The sequence below is a fragment of the Crassostrea angulata genome, chromosome 8 (genome assembly GCF_025612915.1).
Source record: "Crassostrea angulata isolate pt1a10 chromosome 8, ASM2561291v2, whole genome shotgun sequence".
NCBI classification, from domain to species: domain Eukaryota; kingdom Metazoa; phylum Mollusca; class Bivalvia; order Ostreida; family Ostreidae; genus Magallana; species Magallana angulata.
Genome location: NC_069118.1, coordinates 23,011,767 through 23,033,478, shown reverse-complemented (window position 1 = coordinate 23,033,478; position 21,712 = coordinate 23,011,767). Strand labels below are relative to the sequence as shown.

Genomic DNA, 21,712 nt, shown 5'->3' with positions numbered 1-21,712 from the left:
GTGCAGCATGTTCTCTCGCTTTCAACTTTGTGTACTAAAGCGTCGGAAATGGGCAGTATATATACCCCCTCTGACTCTCACGAGCATTCGTACCATGGAACGTATGATCGCAAGTCCAATCCAATCACCTGGTCTCTGGCGCGATCCTATCGCATTAACTTTCAACAGTCGCTTTCATTGTACAACAGTCGCATATAGACGAAAGATATATCGCAAGATTTAATGCGTTTACATCGCTCAACGCTCGCTCAGATCGTGCAAATTTCGTACGAATACTTTTTTTAACGCTTGCTTTTCCGATTAATATTTTAGGGACTAGACAGCACTCAAACAACAAGCTACTTAGCAATCCGCATCAGTATAAAATAGTCAGCATTATAACAGTATAACAATAAATTTAGAGCAATAAGCCTAAATAGTAGCATGAATTTCAAACAAGGTACACGAGCCGGAGGCATTGTACAATCATAACACAATTCTATTATATAAATATATTTTTTGAGATCAGACACGATACATTTCGAAAATTATGTATTTTATCACAATGTATTGGTGTATATATCCCTACGGTATAGTTTCCACTTAAATCCTAATTGTAACAGGACATTTTGATCGCCAAAGGAAACAAAATATACATAAAAAACCAACGGTTTTGGTAAATCCCGGAAGTATATTAAATATAAAATTATCTAACATTTAATTATTTCAGCATCCGTGTTTTATGTTACAATACACAGATTCATTTTATTCTATTTTGGTGCATTCAAAAGTTCAACATGTAGGCTCTTTGTATGCATCAACATTTTCTTTTAGATTCACATCTAGATTATATTAAAGATATCAATTAACTATTTGCATTAGTTGCTAAGGATATCACAAGGGATTTAGTTTGCCAGATTAAAAACCAGGACAGGTTGGATTTTAGACTCGTATGAAACATATATACGGCCAAAAAATAAGTCTATGGGGTCACATAACGACACGGTCAAAGCCAAAGCATTTGTGTTTTGGTACCTATAAGTTTTACTTTCTTTTTAAATAAAACCCCCCCCCCCTTCTATAAAAAAAAGGATTTGGAGTTTTCTTATCAAATATTAAGATCTAAGCTAACTTTTAATAATATTTCCGGGTGTTTCCAACTGGATAGACGGATTATCTTTCCCTTACTGGTATAGGATAGAAATCGGACACAGCGCTTGGGGTATCTATTTTAACCTGCCAGCGAGAATGGTGTGCAAGGACTGCAGTGGCACCACGTCGAAGAAACTATTGCAGCTTTGGTAAGTATAGTGTATCCTCCTGATTGACTAATTTTTCTTGTAAGGTCAAATGGTCCAACTTCTAACGATATAACCTCCAAATACGTTACACGGCACAATTCATCTCGTACAGATACCGTGAATTTTGGTCAAACACAATACTGGTCTGGTCATGTTTGCTGTTCAGACGATTTTGGGATTATGCACTTTTGGGGATGAACCAAAACTCAATAAGATAGGGTTAGAATAAACAAAATTATGAAAAAGTTCTTGGGTGGTCAAGTGGAGGAATACTCCAAAGATCTTAACCATGATAATTTAGACAATTGAATTGAATTGAATTATTTTCGTCCTGACGGTAACCACATGTCTCGCTTTGGGAACCAACTAATTTTCAAAAACCTGCAACCTTTTTCTACAAAACAGCCAAACTTGCTACCCTCCAAAAGAGTTACTAGGCCTGTAATGCAAAAAATACTGCTTTAACCTGAGCTTATTGTTACACATTTTTCATGTTCTCATTTCATTTTGAGCAGAAAAGCTTTAAAGAGTTATCATAGATCCCCCTTCTCGGTTTAAATTCATCGTTGAGTATAGGAGAAAGGAAAACTTTGGGGGATATTTCCCAATGTCAATGGCTTGATTGGGGAGTTCACCAGTGTTTATAATTTGTAAAGTTCAACCCATTCACTTATATATTAGCCTACTAAATAGCTCTCAGTTGCAAGTTAATAGAGCAAACTCAAATTATAAAGTATCAAATAGTACAAAATTAACTAGAGCAGAGCTCGTGGCAAAGCCACGAGTAGGTCTTCCGTTGTTTGCTGCGAGTTGAAAATGTATGTGATATGGTGTCAATAATTTATAATGACTAAACTTTCAGTTCTGCTTTTGTTATAAAAATGTGTTGTGATTGAAAGCCTGCATATAAAACGTGTTTTGAAAAAGAAAGAAAGAAAATGTTTTAGGAAAACTATCTGTCGAACACAGCTTATGTAATTGTTTCAAACATTCTTTAAAAAATAAGATGTTTAATGGCGAGTTAAATTTTCAGAGGGTAGCAAGCATTGTTACATGTACTCATGATTCATGTGAGGAATTGTGTTTTTTTGGAGTTGATTTTAATCAACTCTCCTATGCAGTTACTCTAGCATACCGAAACTGAAACTGTGTTTGCACCTTAGCACAAATCATCGCCGCTGACAAGACTTAGTTCTTGAAAATAATGAAGCATTTTTTTAAAGGAAACATATAGTCTCGTTCAACCATCGGCTGTCTCCTTACATCTCCGGCAAGTAGAGAGTCAGTCTATATTTAGAGGTCGCATCATCAAGCTATCACGTGACCTGGTATCTCTTAATTACTTGTCGGAGATTAACGGAGACAGCCAAGCATCTGGTTGAACGAGACTAGAGTTCATTATTGGTCGGATCCATACAATTTTTGAAATATTTGGAATACCAAAACATAGTTTGATGAAATCAATTCTATTTAAAATATTACACAACATGATTCATTAGAGGTTTTCTCGAAATTCTAGTCGGAAAAGTCAGAGAATTCATATTATAAAAAGGTGCATAATTCAAATGCAGATTATAAACTACTTGCCAAGCAAACAAGCATATCGTTGGTTTTAAAATAAATAATATTCGATAAAATCAACTCTCGTCAGTACATCAGTACTTTGATTTAAAATCCGAACCCGCCTACAAAACACGTAACCTTTTCTCTAAGATAACTTCTTTATTTAAAAATATTTTTAATTTTTTGAAAACTATGTGCAAGTTTAGAATTGTTGCGTGATGACAAAATTTACAGACCCTGCAACGTACTACTACACCTTACTTACGTGCGAGAAACGTTTCGTGCAAACCGTTTAGCGTTTCGTGTGATTGTGAACCGTTTTGTGTAAACCGTTTAGCGTTTCGGGCAAAGCGTGTAAATCGTTTCGGGCAAAGCGTGCGAGAACCGCGTGAAACATTCATCAGATTTCATTCGGAACTCACTGACACTTCAATTCACTTTCAATTGATGAAAGGGAATATATCCAAGATATCTTCATTGAACAATTTTCACTCATAAAATTTCACAGGAACGAAAACAATTTTCTTACGGAGATTTATAATGGGAAATGTTTACATCTTTTCTCCATTCGGAAGTACTCGGGATACCTCGCGCAATTTTTAAACGTTATCATCCGGGCTTATTAATGGCTGATGCAATGCAAAATCCCCGTAGACTTTCAATATTGGGATGTGTATTGAAACCTGAAGCGGTAGAGGGGGCGTTTCAACACATATAATCTGGACATTTTTCATATAAGTGGATGAACGTAGTTTGAGCACAAAGGTATTTACTATTATTGAAATATCAAGCAAAAAGTGGTGGAAGAAAATACTCGGGACATAGTATATCTTATAAATTTATGAAACTTTGAAGTGTTTTGAAATTCTTTAACCAGGGAACAACGATGTCTATATCTAGATCAGTAATATGATAGGGTAATGTCAAACATCGAAGACTGTACGAATATTTAAGAAACTGTTTTTATTACAAGTGTTACCGTTAATAACTAAATCAAAGTTTGCCGAATATTCCTGGAATTAAACATAGGTTGTAAATTTACTTTGTATAAAAACTTTCTTCATGGTTACTCAGTGTGAAACATTCTTTACCTTAGACGTTTTACTTTTCCACTAAGCATCCGCCTTCGTTGCCTTTCCTTTACACTACATCTAAATCCATCATGTTCATAAGTGATTATTCGTTCGCATTTTAAAATATTTAATGTCCGTATTCTCGGACTCCATGCTAGGAAATTTAGTTTAATATAAGCTACGTCATTCTTATCCATGTGCATGTTGTCGACGGCGCGCGGCCAAAGCAATTTTCAGCTTTACAGTTATACAATATAGGATATACATATAATTTTTATATACATACCTTAATTAATTTGTTTGCAAGTTTATAACTAATGATTATTCCTTTATCGGCACTACATATAATTTACTCAACTCTCTCTCTCTCTTTCTCTCTCTTTTCTTTCTCTCATTCAAGTCACGAGCGGCAATGTCTTTACTCCGCCCAGCTACGATCTGATTGGACAAAGGTCAGTGAAAACATTAGGTAGAAACTTTTCTGGAGTAAACCCCTATTAAACGCTTCAATGTACTTCGCTGTAACTTAAACGATCATGTTTTGATAAGAATAAACTCTTACTGAGACCATTCGACTTTGTACAAGCAGCACACATAACCTCGGACATCGGGTGTCTCCTGCACCTGGCTGAACCTGTCAATCAACCTCTGTGTATTTGTTTTCATTGGATGGTCAAGCGTCTCTTTTTTTTGTCAATAGCCAATGGAAAATTAATGACTTCAAGGTAATCGGAATCGGTATTTGATGAAGCATACAATTCAAATGACAAAATTTTTTTTAATTATCTGAAAATTATTTAAACCACTGTTAATGGAAAACAAAGAGTCTTAGAAGTAATTAACACATAGGGATTTGTCTACAATGTACACAGTCATGCAATTACTAGTAATTATTATGGGAATCTTTACGCATGGTACTTAATTCGAACAGATTATAATAATCTATACACTGTACGCCGTTACACATGTACGAAGCGCCGGTAATATATACGAATATTGAGTCAAAAATTTAAATCATTTTTATTTCTTGTTCTTTTCAATACAATGTGAAATTACTTTCAGAAAAAAATTCCGAAATACTAATCTCAACTTTCTGTTTTGTTTAATCATTTGAATTTTTTCTGGGTTCATGTATATATATGTACAGAACATACTTATTTACGCGCGAATAATACGACATAGGAAAAAAATAATCGGTTGTTCGTAGAATATTTTTATCTTACGAATGTGACTAATTTAATTTTAAATATTTTTCAACATTATCAATGTAAATAATATCACCTATCTCCGAGCTGTGTGCGCTGAAGCGACACAAGATTCTCGGTCGCATGTGGCGTTTGAATTTACACAGACTGACCGAATAAACAAACGGGTGGGAAAGTGAAACAAAACGTTACACATGAGAAAAAGCCACCAAAAATGATTTTCGATAGATCTTGATATCGTTTTGACAATTAAAAAAGTGCAGCGCGAGCTCCTGTCAGCGGGGCGGAAGGGGGCAGCAATGAGTTCGCTTCTACAAAGAAACGAACGACCATGTAGAAAAACTACAGGAAGTGATTAATATGTGACCGATAAAATCTGATCTATAGTTGTTTAAAATTCATGTGAATTTTTTTTTTAATCATCCAATGCCTCAATTCAGGACATTTTTTATCGTGCTAGCACCTACTGCAAACATGTTACATGGAACTTTGATTATAATTTGATTTTTAAACTACCTTGTATGCTATCTATAAATCAATGCTTAATCAACTGTACAAGTTTAATGAATTTATCTTTTCATCTTAAACGAATATAATAGTTGAAAACATAATAAAATATAGTTGTGTCCGTGCGAAATATGAACGCGCGATAAGGTACATGTAGAAGAACACGAACCGACCCCGGATTACTTGTCCACTCGCGCCGGTTTTCCTCAGCCATGTGCGAGGGATGATCATCATTTAAAGGTTTACTATTTGTGTGTGTGTGTGGGGGGGGGGGGGGGGGGGGAGTGGGGTTGATTTAAAACATTATTTGTGCAGTTTCTAAAATATTTTACATAAACAAACTAACCATTAATTTATGTCTTACATATACGATGTTTACGATTTGGAGTAATATCGCTCATTAATATTCATTAACACTCAAATGTTCAATTGAATAAATACAAGATGGACAAACTTTTATAGGATTAAATTAAAACAGTTCCTGTTTTTACGGCTATATTAACTCGAACACGTTCATATGCATGTAAGTGTGCGTCGCGGTGTGCGAATCTTGTGTATTAAATACCCGCTTAATTGCCGCTAGGTAGTGCAGCCGTGGCTGATCTCATCGGCCGTTGGCGAAGGATATATTACGTAAAGGTACATGTACAACGCACAGACAGGCACAGTTCAGAACCCAGGAAGATTTGAAAAGTTTGCAGTATAATGACCATATTCTATCAAATAGAAGTTATTTATTTTAAACTTAAAACCCACAATTGATCTGTGTCTATTATTGCTTTAGATTGAGAATGACATTGCTTTTATTAATTAACTGAACGATTTCTTAATTGACACCCAATCGTTTAATCCATAAAAAAATTATGTGTAACCAAAACGAAACCAATTATCGAGTTCGCGGCTAAATAAACTCATACATGTATATGAGAGACACAGCTCTCGTGTATTAGATAACCGCTGACCGCTACAGCCGCGAGCATGGTGACCGATTTTCTCGGCCGCGGGCGAGGGAGAGCTTACGTAATGGTACACACACACACACACACACACACAGCTCTGATTCAAGGTAGATTTTAAATGCATGGAGTTAATAAATAAAATGTAATGCATAGAGTTTTTTAATTAATTCCATATTTTGTGGTTAAATAGAAAAGAAAAATAATGTTTTGTTTTCCAATTGCCGTTTTTAATGATTGTGCACTATAAGAACTTAACAACAATGACTTAAACTCCTAAAAAAAAGCATGTACTCCAACAACAAAAAAATTCTTATAAATTAATGTCTCCTGTATAAACCAGCATACTTTCTGCGGCAACTTTATGCCAGTTGTACGCACAAAGACTTTCGTTAACTTGTCAAATAAAAACAGGTACATGTCAACATGTAAAGCTTTTTACACTCATACTACACAAATCACTTACAAAATAATATTGTTACGACCTTTATGAGATCCCAACAAACAACTTTTTTAGCAACATCCATATCAAAATCCTAACCGTTTTTGAGTTATTAAGCAAAAACTTTCAGGGGCTATTGGCCCTTAATTTAAGGGACCAGCCCTTTTTTATTGGTGTCAAATGAAAGCGCTTGATATTTTGCACAACTTTTATTCTACATGTCTTAACAAAATATTTTTTGTTAAAAAGATATAAAGGAAAATATGTCAAAATTTTTGCACTTTTTGGAATCCTGTTTTTTGACCCCCTACCTTTTCCTAAATAAGGAACGTAATCCAAAAACAAAAACCGATGTATACAACTTCAATGTCTTTGCTAATCAAATTCGTTGGATTCTCATTCCCTGCTATCATAGTCACGGAGCCTTTGTCTGGAAACCAAAGGCCCTAAAACATTTTAAAAGGGGAATAAGTCGTTAACGGAAAGGGAATTCTAACTTTTATGAATTGATGAAGATAGTGTTTTGTAAAGTCCATTAGCCCTGAAAATTTGAGCAAAAACCGTTCAGAAATGAGCACGATATGAAGCCTCAAAGTTCGCGTCTAGGAAGAAAAAAAAAAAAGAATAATCTTAACCCGCACAATAATAGAAAGGTCTTCCGTTGGAAACGGAAGACCTTAATTAAGTTTGGCGTTATGTTAATTACCAAGCCACAGTCGTACAAGTTTACTCCTTGGCGTTCAAGTAAATTTGAAACGTGCTAAACATTATAAAAAACCGGACCAACACCAATTTCATCTCTCCAGGGCGAATAACACCCACCCACCCACCCCCCCCCCCGCCCCAATATTGAGTAGTATTGTTGCTGTGGAGTTCATGTTTTATTGTAGTCTATATGATTAATGCTGCTGTTTCTTCTTTTTCTTTTAAAGAGTCCCTTACAAACATCCTCAGTCCTTTACTATTATTACTCAGTAGATATTCAGCTGCAGTCCCGAATCATTCGCATCAACCACAAAACAGTTCAAATCCTTACCACATGTGCAATATCAATGGGTTAAGTTACATGTATATAAATTGTCGCATAAAATAGGGAGTTTGGTATGGGAGAGTTAACAGTAGTAGTTGATCACTTATCCTGATTCAAAACTTGTTGTTTCCTACCATTTGCTACTAGAGCAGGGTGTAGACTTTATATATACCCTCAATTTGTTCAGTAAAAATATATTAGGTCAGGGGTCAGCATTTACTATATATGTAGAAAAAGTAATCTGGAGGGGGTGGGGGTGTGATAGGGTTGAATAGCTAGGTAATTGCTGGTGCTACGGTGCCACATCCACCTCCTAACTAAGTGAAGGATGATACATGCTGGTGCCTGTATCTTGAGCAACGAAAGGCTGTCTACATATTGGTCCTGGTCATGCTTTTATACCAGATAGCCTTCGAGAGACGGGCAAGAAAATTACATTACTACCCGCCTTAGAACATGGTAATTCCTTCAGTCTTCGGTCACCTATGCTCACATATGGCTCCTTTGGCCAGTGGGTTCCCTACAGTGGGTAGTTAAATTAGAATACTGGTTCCTCTCTAGTTCCCTACAAAGTTTATTGATATAATACGCGACCTAATCCACTATTCAAGTTGTTTATGTTGCATAGTTTATGTTCTGCTCAGCTATCATAGCTATTTGGGGTCTTAAAAGGCTATGTATATCAGTATATGCACGGGTCAACACATTCAAATACAAAATTATCTACTAAAAAGCTCTCAGGTTAAAACGCGTAGTCTATAATTAATGGAAATTATTGAAAAGTAGTGTAGCGTTATACATTTTGATATGTATGCAGGAAGAAGCTACACGATTTTAACAATATGTAAATGCATATTTATTTTGGTTTTATTTTCAAATCTCGTTTAAAATGTTAAATGCGTATTATTGTTTGTTATAACAATGTTTCATTCAACCTAACAAGTTTATCTTTTTCTTACCAATTAGTACACATCCACATATTGATTAAATAATGTATAGTGCAAAAAAGTTATTGTGTCATGCTAAAATGAACTAATCCGTTGCTCAAAATAGCGTGTATTATCAGGTGTTTTACGTGATTTAAAATGAAATATGATTTATAATTGACATCAGACCATACTTATTTATTATTTTGTGAAATTTACATGATTGTAGGCGTTTGTTTCAGAATGATGATGTACAGGGACCAGACCAGTAACAGCTTTGGGTTGAACATGATACGTGTAGTATTTAAAAGAGCCTACCAATAAATTTGATAGAAATAAACACAACTAAATTATAATTATTGGAATAAAAATATATTTTACAACTGCAATATGAATATTAATAATGCAGGAAATAATCGAAACAATATAGACAACTTCGATCCTAACGTTGTTAAGCTTGTGCGCATATGCAATTATGCAAACTTTTTACTGATGTGCAAGAATGTTATCGGATTTTGATATGAGATACATGTACCATTTTGTACTTTTATTTATGTGGATTATTTGTGTTTCTTGCAGTTGCTACAAACAGTATGTTGATATTTAAATTTCTTGCAACTGTCTTTAACAGCATTTAGATTTCTAGTAATCTTTAATATCAAGTTAATAATATGAATCTCATATTGATATTTTTATTATTCATCATTTAACAGATACCATAAAAATGTTTCTGACGATTGCATTTATAATTTCTTTTTGAATGGAACTGTTTGTCAAGGTATTTACTTTAAACTTAAAGCTTTTTTCCTGATTTAATTATTGATATTGTCATTAGTGTTACTGTATATTTTTTGAAATTTAAATAGTGGGTATTCTAATAACTTTTTTATGATATATACTGCATCTGTAGAATGTCCAGCTGGGTATTTTGGAAAAAACTGTTCAATGCAGTGCATCCCTCCTGATTATGGATGTTCGTGTACTCAGCAATGTAGCTGCCCAGTATGCCATCATATTCTTGGATGTATTTTTACTACGAAGTCCGCGAGTACTGATCTAGGTAATAATTAAACGAATTATTATCATTTATCAATGCCATTATTAATACTTGATAATGCTTATATAAGTAAGATTGATTATTTGACATCTGTTAAATTAAAATGTACCATAACAGGAAAAATTTGTTCCAAGTAGTAAATTTTGATCAATTTTAAAACGTTACTAATATGACATATCTTTGTTTGTTTTGCGTAAAACTATGAGTAGCATTTGAAATTTATTGTAGCGATAGTAATACCAAGAATGCTCATCAAATTTTAATTACATGAAAAAATAACAATAACAAACCATCAACCATCTTAAAAATCCATTAAAACGAAATACAAATTCAGAGCAGAGCAACTCGGACCTCTTAAAGATAGAGGTAGGATCTGGTAGGAGGAGCAAGCATCATCTGCTGACTGCTTACTCCCGCCGTGCGCCCAATGGCATATCGGTAAAAATGACGTAATCAGAAAAAATGTCGTCATTCAGGGAAAATATTATGATCGGGAAAAACGGAGAAAAATCCGTGGATAATTCGGTCTTTCATAGACCTCCGGAAAACCCCAAAATACAGTACATGTAGCAAGATTTCATTTCTGAGTAAAGATAACACTGCTTATAAATGTACATGCATAATCATTTGTAAAATAAAGATGTTTAAAATAAAATATCAATATAGTATACATTGTTATTACATATATGTATACAAACATTAAAATCTGTAACTTTTTTTTTTCATTGTTGAGCCAATTGTGTAAAAAGGTTTATCTATGTCAATCTATTTTATTGAGTCTGAATATGGTTCTACAATTCAGTTATTCTTAATTTTCTTATAAAATAGGAGTATAGTATCACATGACATATTTTTTTTGATAAAAGTGACAACTGAGCGTAAATAAATCTATATTAATTTTATAGAATACAAAAAAGAGGGAAATGCAGAACCACAAGGAACTTCATGTATGAACTCTCAAACTGTTTCCACCAACTTGATTATCATTTTAACTGGAGTTGTGATTACACTTTCAATATTTTCTCAATACTAGATGTTTTACGCAAACATTGTTCGTCAGAATATGTCAATGGAATATGTAACAAAAATGTCGAGGACGATTTCCCAGAAATTGAGTCTGTTTATCATGAAATGGATTAGATCTGCATTCCAAAAGGCTCCTCAGTATGATATTTTCTGAACTACACTCAGTATACCTGAGTTTGACACCACCTGCGCCATATGTGTACTAAAAATATTATTTTAGTTTGAGATATTTATAATTTTGAAATGACAAAAATTGTATATTATAATGCAACAAATTACCAATATATATATATATCACCCCGTTAGTGCTTCTTTGCAAAACATTTAGCTTATTAGATAAAATATTTTAATGTTGAAAAGGGAATAGTGTTATTCTGATATTGAAAAATTACGTCTCAATGGCGTTAAATTGTTAATTCAAACAGAACCTAACAATACTGCTCCGGAAAATAATGTCCGCCGGTTTTGCGTCGGGAATTTGATAATCCCTTAGCTCAAGGAAATATTTAATTGTGAATTAAAAAGGAAACTTTTTTTTTTTATTGATTAACAGTGCTTTTCACAGATATTTAAACTTTTTATTTCCTTTTTGAAATTTCGGAAATTTGAAAACCTTGACGAAAAACATTCACTTTTAATGCCTGAGTCTGTATTACTTAACCTTTTTTTTAATTATTTTCCTCTTCTTTTTGAAGTAGGTAAAAGTACAATATTAACCAAATTTGAAGACTTGATCATATTGTAACTGTATTGAGGAGCAAATTCACACTTATTCATTTGCCTTTTGGTATACTATAAGTTACATAAAATGAACGATTTAAAAAAAAAAATTGTATTAACAAATGTTCTAAGTCTCTTAACGTTGTATTTTTAGAAATATTTGTTGTGCAACTTTGATCTTTTGATTCATGTAGTGATTTTTCGTGCAATTTGTCGATTTTAAATAAAAGCTTTAGACCAACATAGCAGCACTCTTCTGTGAAGGAGGCTAGGTAGTCAACAAATTAGCCATCAAACTTTCTGTAAGTTTTAGATACATTTATGATTTATTTAGCTATTAACTATTTTTTAGTAAGAGAAACATCATATGCTTTATCATTCAAATCTGAGTGATTTTCAACTGTTTATACATGTATAGAGCTCTTCTTTAAAAGAAAATCAATAGAGTCTAAAATGGTCACGAAAAATTAGTCCTCTAAATTTGAAAAAAAGGCGTAAATTGTAAAGAGATTTCTCCTTAATTTGTTTTGCACTGCGGCTATTTCCTCATTCAAACACGCGCATTTCTTGATAATCGTATTATGGATGGACGTTATCCATAACCTTGTTCGCATTCATATTTTGGGTAAAGAAAACCTTTGCATTAATATATGTCATTTCAAATAAGCATTTATCCGATTTATTCCTAATTTTCCAAATCTAGCATTTAGTAGATTTACACTTCCAATTTTCTGTGTTGCTCTGAATTGCTTTATGTGTTAGTTGATATATCGAAATATAATCTCTTATAGAATATTTTGTACATAAAAACAATACTTTCGAAGTTTTCTTTCCAAGAATACGTGTTTATGCACTCTAATACATATCGATGAATCAATTTAAGACATTTTGTTATTATCAAAAGATGTAACGGTTGTCTAATAAAACAGACTGCACACCTGTCAGGAAAAGGGATCAGTTATACTTGTAGTGGTATGGTAATTATTCCTTACATACGTAAGTTTATTTGACTGGTTCCCGGTTTGTTACCCAAATAACCAATAATATATGTTTAAACTACTGCATATAGAAAATTGCTCAAAATTATATCGATCGTATTTACGCATATCCGTTAAAAAACCATTATTCACCTAATATCACCTCTTCATTAAAAGAATTCAATGAAGAATTATGGATTTTTTCTCCTTGTGTAAGCATCATAATTTTTTGACCCATTGAAAAGTTACAGTAAAGGACATATCGCATGTTTTTATAATTTAGGAATTTTTCAAATTAAATCTATACTCATTAAAAGTTACGTTTATTATTGTTTTCATAAAATAATCTGGCTGATTTGTTAGTTTGAAAGCGATTAAATTTAAATGTCTTGATATGCATATGTTCTCTCTCGATCAAGCCGCCATTATGTGTGACGTCATATGCGACCTCGAGCGAGAAGCTGCTATTAGCCATCTTTGTAACTGGATTAGATTTAAACAATTAAACTAATTATCACCTGTCAGATTGTCGATAACGGGATATGATGGGGTTTTATGCCTCCTGCGGGTGTTCTAGCCGTCAAATATGTGGATTTGGACTGGTTTTTTTTTTAAAGTTTCCCATACGAAAGGATGCGGAAATTTTAAAACAGAGAGCACGTTTTTTTTTATGTTTTTTTTTTTTTGGGGGGGGGGTAATCTGTCGACGAGAGGGTTTATAAATAAAACATTGAATACATTACATGTTATTAAATATGTGGTTTCATAAACAAATCTTTTTTATTTTTCAAAGAGAAAAATAAAAGTTTATACACAGAGGATCTGTGTACAAAATACAAGTTCATCGGAGAAAAATAACAAGAGAGGGCGCAATTTTGGATACCGCCTGGCTTTATTAGCTTTTTTATTGATATTGTTAAACTAAACATACATGTATGCGCCGTTTTTGATTAATGATTTCTTTATTCATAGCTGACCTCTTCAGCATTCATAAGTACGCTATGTGAGATTTCGCTCATTCGATATTGAATGTGTACGTGAGGGATAGACAAAGTTTTTTGATTTTCGTTGATACGTAAACAGATTTTTAAAAACCTGTGATGGGATCTTACCGAAAAATTATAGTTAAGGAACACGTTTTTACAGTGTATTATCAAGTAAAGAACCTTTAAATGTTGTGTCCAATTATGTGAACAGAACGCATAAAAACAAGATTATTGTAGATTTTGATAAGATAAACACCGGTAACCGTTTTGTTTTTAGCTAAAATCCTTACTAAGTTGTGTTTGCCATGTTTACACTTCGATCAATTTGATTATTATTGCCGACTACGTCGTCGGCGGCTATAGTATCGTTTTTTATCAATAATGGTGGCTCAAAGTTGTAAGACTGAATTGGAAGATTCTTTTAATTACGTCTGCATGTACCAAACAATATTAATATACATTAGTGAACGAATGTCAAAGATAAAAATAAGATGATGATTATCCTACTATTTGTTTACAATCAGCTGTTCGAAGAAGTCGCATGTGACGTCGCTGTACCACTTGATACGCTATCTAACAAACGAGTTTTTATACGATCGGGGCTATGATTTAGATTAGTATTATGGCTATTTTTCACTTTTATACAGCTAACAAACTGTTAGAAGTAATCTATATATACATTAGGAAGGCGAAAAATGTAAAATATCTCATACTTTAGAAACATGCGATATTGAAAAGTATTTTTAATAATACCCGAATGCAGCTGTACATGGCACAATATGTACTTTTTGTGAATTGTTGATGTCCACCAATAAGGGTTTTTTTTTTTAGATATATGATCAAATGCACGACAATGTTAATTATGTTTAGAAGGATAAACATGTCCTCCCTAGGGGGCTAATATAATCAATGTTGCTCTTAACCCCTGGCAATATTTTTATAATGTTAAAAAGCGATTTATCTGCTAGAGATCTAGATACCAATTTCATGAGAATGAATCAGTAACAAAAGGGGTATGGATGAAAATTCCTCGTTTAAAATGTAAAATAAATGTAAGTCATGTTAATCAGAAATAAACATTTTATGTGAATATTTATATAAACTTGGTTTTCTTAACTGTCTCAAATATGTTTAAAATGCGCCTGTCTTTTAATGCTCGAAAAGTATTATCATAGGAAAATTATATGTGATTATTATGTATCTTTGCACGTATAAGATGTTATTGCTTGTAGCAGTGAGTTACATTAGCAGCATAATTATTAATTAACGTTGATTCAAAAAATAATACACCAATAGGAATTAAAATGAAAACTTACTTTAATACCCAACGTGCACATGTAATTATTAAGTTTTTATGCACATATTGGCCGCTAAACAATATTTTTCCACTCGCAAAGACCGATTTGAGGGACTCAAGTGAGCTAAATATTATGATCAGTTATGAATAATAATTTGGTATTTGGTATCCATTGTTTCATTATATCATTCAATTCAGTGAAACATTTTTTTTCTTTATATTTGCTAAAAAGGAGTACAAATATGAATAATAAATAAAGGTTTACAATTCGTCAAATTGTTTTAATTTTGGTTTTACACTCACCGAGAATTTCCTTGCATTTCAGAAGACTTCATTTACCTCATAAACATCATCTACCATGCATTCAGATTTTTCCTCACATGTGGTTTTCAAAACCTCTTTGTATTTCTATATGAATATCCCAATGGATAAATATCATGTCCAATTTTGGACGTTTGAAATTAGCGCGCGTTTTTTTGTGCCTTAAATTGCATGTTTTATTTGTATGGTATGAACTATTGCTCTTCAGCATGCCAACCCTTATTTTTCCGTACAAACACAGATTTTAATCTAAACTATGTTTATTTCAGAACTGTAAATTTGTTAGTGAAAAACATTTGGATTTCTTAAGAAAAAAACTGCATAATTACTTAGTTTTTATACATATGAGTTACTGAACGTCACATACATTCCCACGATACTCTTGTAAAATACCTGTATGACTATGAAGAATACTTTTAGGCTTTCTGAATATTTAGACTGAGTAGCAAAGCTTTATATTTTTTTTATATGTGAATCTGTTACGAACAACTTAAATTTGAACTCAAGTTCTTCTCCACTTTACATAACTTCGAAAAAAATGACTTGTATTACATGTTTAACTGATTAAGTCACATTTGACCCACAATCGTGCATTGATAATTCTATATCGCTTTCGATCTTGATACAAACATCAAGTTAAAAGGTTAACACGATTTCCATCTATTCACCATTACAACCATAACAGTATCAAATATTGGGTTAAATATGATAGCTAAAAGGACACGGTTTTGATATTATCTCCTGTCTATCTTAACTGGTTTTTCCCATACCAATTCCCTCGTTACATCTATTTTCAATTGGAATCATAGCAGGAAATAAAGGCTATTGTTTTATTACATCAACACATAGGGTAAAAATTGTGTTCAGGAAATATTCAAAATGCATTTTATATTTAGAGGTCGTTACATCAGGCTAACTTATCTGAGGGTCATGTGACCTGGTGTACACATTGTTTTAAATGTAATGAGATTTTAACTTGAGTATTTTAAGCCAACCTTTAAGGTACACTGTAACCAGCCAATGAGACACATAAAAAGCAAAATGGTTCCTACGCACGTATGAAGTATGTTTAAAGTTTATTCCGTATCAAAAATTACAATAAGCAATTCAATATATGAAATAAAGCTTATGAATATTGTGTACACAATTTTTTTCATATTTGGATTATTATTATTTTCAATGTCATGAGTAAAATATGTTCTTAACCCAATACACGGAATTATGGAATACTTCTATATAATATAACTAGTTTAGATTTTCTCCATTTTTAGAACAAGATATAAATGAAACACTTATAACCTCAAAGCAGAAAAAAAACAAATGAAAACACGTATATTGAAATTTCTAAAAGCTACATTTCAAGATTTGCAAGCTAGCCATCTATCAACGAAGCGAGTGTAGCTTGGGTTTCTTTTGTAGCAAAACAAAAATAACATATGTTCATCAATAGCACTTTTCTTTTATTATATAACAGCAAAAGTATACTCGAGTTTACAATTTTTAATATATTTAAACGTGTTTAAGTAACGAAAGTTTGATATTACGTCAGACGTAAAATTTCAATACTTTTATTGGAAATCTTACATTTCAAGCAAAATAATATTGTTAAATATATAAACATATCACACAGTGCATTACAGCATAGTATAAGAATTTTAGATATTAATTCGAAAGTGAATTATAAATGAAAAAAACACATGAAAACCATGTGTTTTGTTTTCATAGACCTAGTCAGATCATCAATATTGCATAATTGTCTTTAATAACTGTTAATACTTTTCTGTTATAGTATAAATGTATGTATCAAGTATGATTCCAATCGATACATGTGTTTCCCTTTTGATTCAAACAGCATTTGCATGAATAACACGGTGACATACACAAAGCAAAGAATTTGATGAACACGCCATGCTTTTTTATATGCAAGTCTTCACCTTAATCATTATCCAATTAATCGAAAACATTAGTTTTGTTTTTCTCATTTTAAATAAGTGGCTGACGTTGAAGAATAACCAGGTCGCTGGATGCTTTTCCTATTTCTTTTCTAACACATAGTAGACAGTAGTTGATAAGTCTTTATTAGCAGTGTTTTCAATATCTACATTTTTACTTTCAAAAAGATTCTCATTTTCTGTGCTTGTCAAAGTAAATTTGTTCTCGTTTAACAATTTATGGTACATGCCCGATAGTTCTTTTCTTGATGTATGTTCTGTTGATGATTTTGTGGCTTTATTCATTGAAAGTTGGGACGTGCCAAATTCGTTTTCATATGTACTAGTACTGCTCTTTGGACTTCCGCTATACCGCTGCCCCGGAGGGTCATAATGATAGTAAACGTCGTTCGTACTATGTTGTATATCCTTATTATTAGCCAGGTCCTACAATGATGTACATTATAAATTGAGACTAAACTTTTTTAATAATTACCCAATATGTATATGGCTGATGCAACTTCGAACATAATATGCATATGTTGACAATTTATTCAGTTAATTAATGTTTACTTTACTATTATCATGTATTCCATTTGATTAATTTGGGGAGAAAATTTCTTTAAATGTTGATAGCTAAGGACAATTATCTGAATGTACGACAGGAATAAAGACGAAGCCAAACCTCGATGTCAATAATATCGTGATATATAAATTCATCTTCTATTGGATGGATCGAAAATATTCCGTCGGTGTCACTCATGCGAGGAATGTTTGATTTTGAAATAAGGCCGTCATTTGATATTCTGAAAAATCAAATTGAAATCAAAGAATTAATTTGTTGTACAAAAAAAATCAATGATATACAAGTAACTACATCGCAGAAAATGCACCGAAAGGGGAAAAGAGAAACATATTTTTCACAGTAATGATCAGAATTATTTGACTTTAACAACTAAATAACTATTTAAATTTCAATAGCAAATATCTGCTTTGATTATGCTTGTAAATACAAATGCATACAATTGATGTTAACACAACACCCAAGATAAGCCCTACACAGCCGGTCACTATTCCATGATTAAAAACTATCTGCGCTGATCCTTTGTCTGCGTCCGGGTATGAAGTATCTAGCTGAAAAAATAATTTTTTGACGAAAGAAAAATATTCACTGGTCATTAAAAAAAAAGAGTTTAGCTATTTTTTTGTCTATTATTAACAAGAGGCCTACATACCTTCACGTTGACCTAAATACCATAACACGTAGATGGACCAGCGGTGTCTATATCAACATCCGAGGATCCCGCGACCATTAAAACCGCATTTATTCTTTTTTAATGTTTAATAAATCAATTCATTAAAGAGGGAGTCAAGAGTCTGAAAAATCTAGAATCATTAATTTCTAGTTTCGGATGCCAAATATTGTAAACTTTTGATATAAAGAGACCGTTAATGGTCACTTGCAATTAGTAAAATGAAAGTTTTCACTAGAAAATGTTGAGATATTAAATAGTATCGGGACATTTTGTGATTGAAGTTACACTCTCTGATCCTCTTTACCTATCAAAAAATTGTGAAGGCAAAGGAATTCAATGCATTAACTATGGATAACTGTGAGCAATAACGTAAAAAATCTTAATTTAAGATGTGGTCATATTTGTCCTACCAAAGAATCGAAACCCTGGATTCAGAGGTAATGAATTTACAATTTAGGTAGAGAGCTTCATGAACATCATAGCCATACATCAGTTTATCTGTGATTTGAAAGTAGAGAAGATGATTTTCTAAGCTTAATATATACATTTTTAATATATGGCCATATTTGCCCCTCCCAAGGGCCTAAAAATCTTACCTAAAGGCTATGATTTGAAATATAGATTCCTCTGAACATAGAGGTAATACAAGCAAAACGGTAACAATTGGCTTTGTAATTTCAATAATAAAAGTAAAATTTTTAACAAACGGCGGACGACGCACAATCTTCAAAAATTCATCATGTTTTAAAAGGGCACACTAATGTCTTATTTGTTAATGTATATCATTGACGAGCAAGCCGAATACCTTTAGAGGGTAAAATCCCCACTTCTTTCACTTTGTTTGCGTTCTTCAATTCACACTCTTTCATGTTACAATGAGCTGTTGGAATTTCGTGTGTATGTCCTAGTTCAGTCATTTTTGGTTTTGGAAACGCCGAAATAACAATTGCTCCAGATTCTGTGAACATTCAAGAGACTTTTAGCTTTTCTTTCGAGAACTAAATATAGGTTTTCATATTTTTATTGATTATTTTATCCAATTACCTGTGATTATTTCATTATTTTCAAGGAAACTTGTAACCATACAATCTGTAAACAAATCTCCGAGTCGTTAAGTTGTTTGAATACACAAATTATAAATATCGATTCAAGCTACGCAATTAATTTATCATCATTAGAGAACCTTACCTTGAAAGAAAATCGTTGACCTTTTGTCTAGATGTTGGCACATAAACTCCAAGTTCTCGATGGCTTTTTCACAATTTCTGCTGTTGATAGACACAGTTATTTTGGTTCTACAAAGTTGTCGCTGATACATGTCATGAATTATATATTTCTGAACCTCTTTTAACCCAATGTTTTCAGGTTTGCATGGCGTATTCTTATTGATGAACATTGATATACCTGAAATCCACAATTTTTTCAAGCATCAAATATAATTTCTTTATATTCTTTGGTAATATACTCTAAATTGAAGATATATTAATAGTATATAAACCATTTAGGGTTACCTAAATACATATTGTTCACTGAAACTTGATCGATGTCAAAACAGGTATCCTCTATATGCTTCGGGCTAGTTTTTCCAGTGTATAAAAATGAGACGAAACTACAACAAAAAATTATAGATTCGTATTTTATTTTTTAAAAAATGATTTGTAATCCTGTTGAGTTCACCATACGGAATTAACTCTTAACCTTTTAGTTTCTTCTGTTCTGACATTATCTGGTTTATCAAGCAGCAAAATAAAAAGGAGAATGAATTCTGTAAAAAAGAGAAAAAAATAATTTTAAAAAAGCAGGAAACAAAATAGTATAAACCACATACATAATCAATTTTCTAAAGCATTGACACAATCGACAACAAATAGAATCGGAATATTCAACTCAGCAAGCGACATCATAAAAGAACGGGTTAAATATGACCTCAGACAGGAAAACAGAAACTCGAATTCAATATTCTTTAATTTTTAAACAATGCTAACTTACGGAGACAAGACATTGTCATCCAACAGATCATAGGTCCTCAGCGTCAAAGAAAATTGGCTTTGCTTGAAGGTATTATTTTAGAAGAAAATCTAGTGACTGGTTAAACCTTTAAAAAATAAGTGATAATTTATTATATCTGATTATATTTCATTTTTCTTTGTAATTTCACATCTTCTAGTTAATTAATAGGAGTTAATTTATAAAATCAATACGTTCATTCGTAAGATTTAATTTCTTGTATCCTGTTAGAAAAAATTCTGTCTGTCTTATATTTTAAACATATCGAGCTTCTTATTTTAATTTAAAGATTTTTGTCAAACCAATTTTCATTCGTGATATTGAGAGAGTAGTTATTCTTAAAGTGTATTCTGTTGGTGAGTAAAAATAGAACTATTATTGTTTTTTCTTTCATAGCATATTTATATTGATAATGACTTTTTGAATATTTTATGCGCATATTTTTACCTTGTGTGTTAGAGAGAGAGAGAGAGAGAGAGAGAGAGAGAGAGAGAGAGAGAGAGAGAGAGAGAGAGAGAGAGAGAGAGAGAGAGAGAGAGAGAGAGTAAGAGAGAGACAGAGACAGAGACAGAGACAGGGAGAGAGAGAAGCTCAAACATGTATAATTATGTTCTTTTATTAAAAAAAAATCTTATAATCTAATAATAGTCTTGATATTCGGTATCGTTTCAGACTTGATTATATGTACTCACCCTACATCAAAAACTTTAAAATGTTTGCTCCATACGTAAACAAAGAAACAGCAACGTTAGTCCATTCGTGTGAAAATTTCAGCAGTTAGATTGTGAATTCGTATTATTTTTATAATATAAAAATGGTATCCCAAAAGTTAATTAAATTCCACAATAGTGCACTTACAAGGTTCCGTAGGCTACGCAGCTTATTTATATTTTTAGAAAAAGCTGTCACGTGTTTTGTGTTTGTGGTTCAATAGGTTTACTCTCATCTGGTTTGTTCGGGTCAAATAATGTCGTTCGTCAAATACAAATTTATCAATATACTCACTGTCAATTTTAACGTTAAACAACCTCAATTTGTTTTAATTATCTATAAGTGCATTTTTAACATGCGCAAAAATACCATGCATCACTGAGAGCTGTAATCACTTTCATTCTAATAAATAATTATAGATTTAGCGTTTCATCAGGTTAA

General features: G+C 32.4%; 1 protein-coding gene and 1 long non-coding RNA gene across 2 annotated transcripts; one reads left to right on the top strand and one right to left on the bottom strand.

Annotated features, from left to right (window-relative positions):
- Positions 1–9,466: 9,466 nt before the first annotated feature.
- LOC128161567 (uncharacterized) lies at positions 9,467–12,271 on the top strand. Its single transcript, XR_008240388.1, has 4 exons — positions 9,467–9,573; positions 9,696–9,760; positions 9,893–10,042; positions 10,945–12,271. It is a non-coding gene; the product is annotated as an uncharacterized LOC128161567 (long non-coding RNA).
- A 6,335-nt stretch (positions 12,272–18,606) lies between these two features.
- LOC128161173 (uncharacterized) lies at positions 18,607–21,398 on the bottom strand. The gene is made up of 6 exons (XM_052824399.1): positions 21,253–21,398; positions 20,543–20,648; positions 20,252–20,318; positions 20,065–20,162; positions 19,742–19,957; positions 18,607–19,511 (listed from the first exon to the last, which is right to left on the bottom strand). Exons 2-6 carry the CDS (start codon positions 20,571–20,573, stop codon positions 19,336–19,338), a joined length of 588 nt encoding a protein of 195 aa, XP_052680359.1. The 5' UTR covers positions 20,574–20,648; positions 21,253–21,398; the 3' UTR covers positions 18,607–19,335.
- Between the last annotated feature and the right edge of the window lie 314 nt (positions 21,399–21,712).

Excerpts from the sequence above, each read along its gene's own strand:
- LOC128161173 (XM_052824399.1), bottom strand. The coding sequence starts at position 20,573 with ATGATCTGTTGGATGACAATGTCTTGTCTCC. Across the intron at positions 20,163-20,251 it reads AGAACAGAAGAAACTAAAAG|TTTCGTCTCATTTTTATACA; the intron begins GTTAAGAGTTAA and ends TTTTTGTTGTAG. Across the intron at positions 19,958-20,064 it reads AGTGAACAATATGTATTTAG|GTATATCAATGTTCATCAAT; the intron begins GTAACCCTAAAT and ends TGTGGATTTCAG.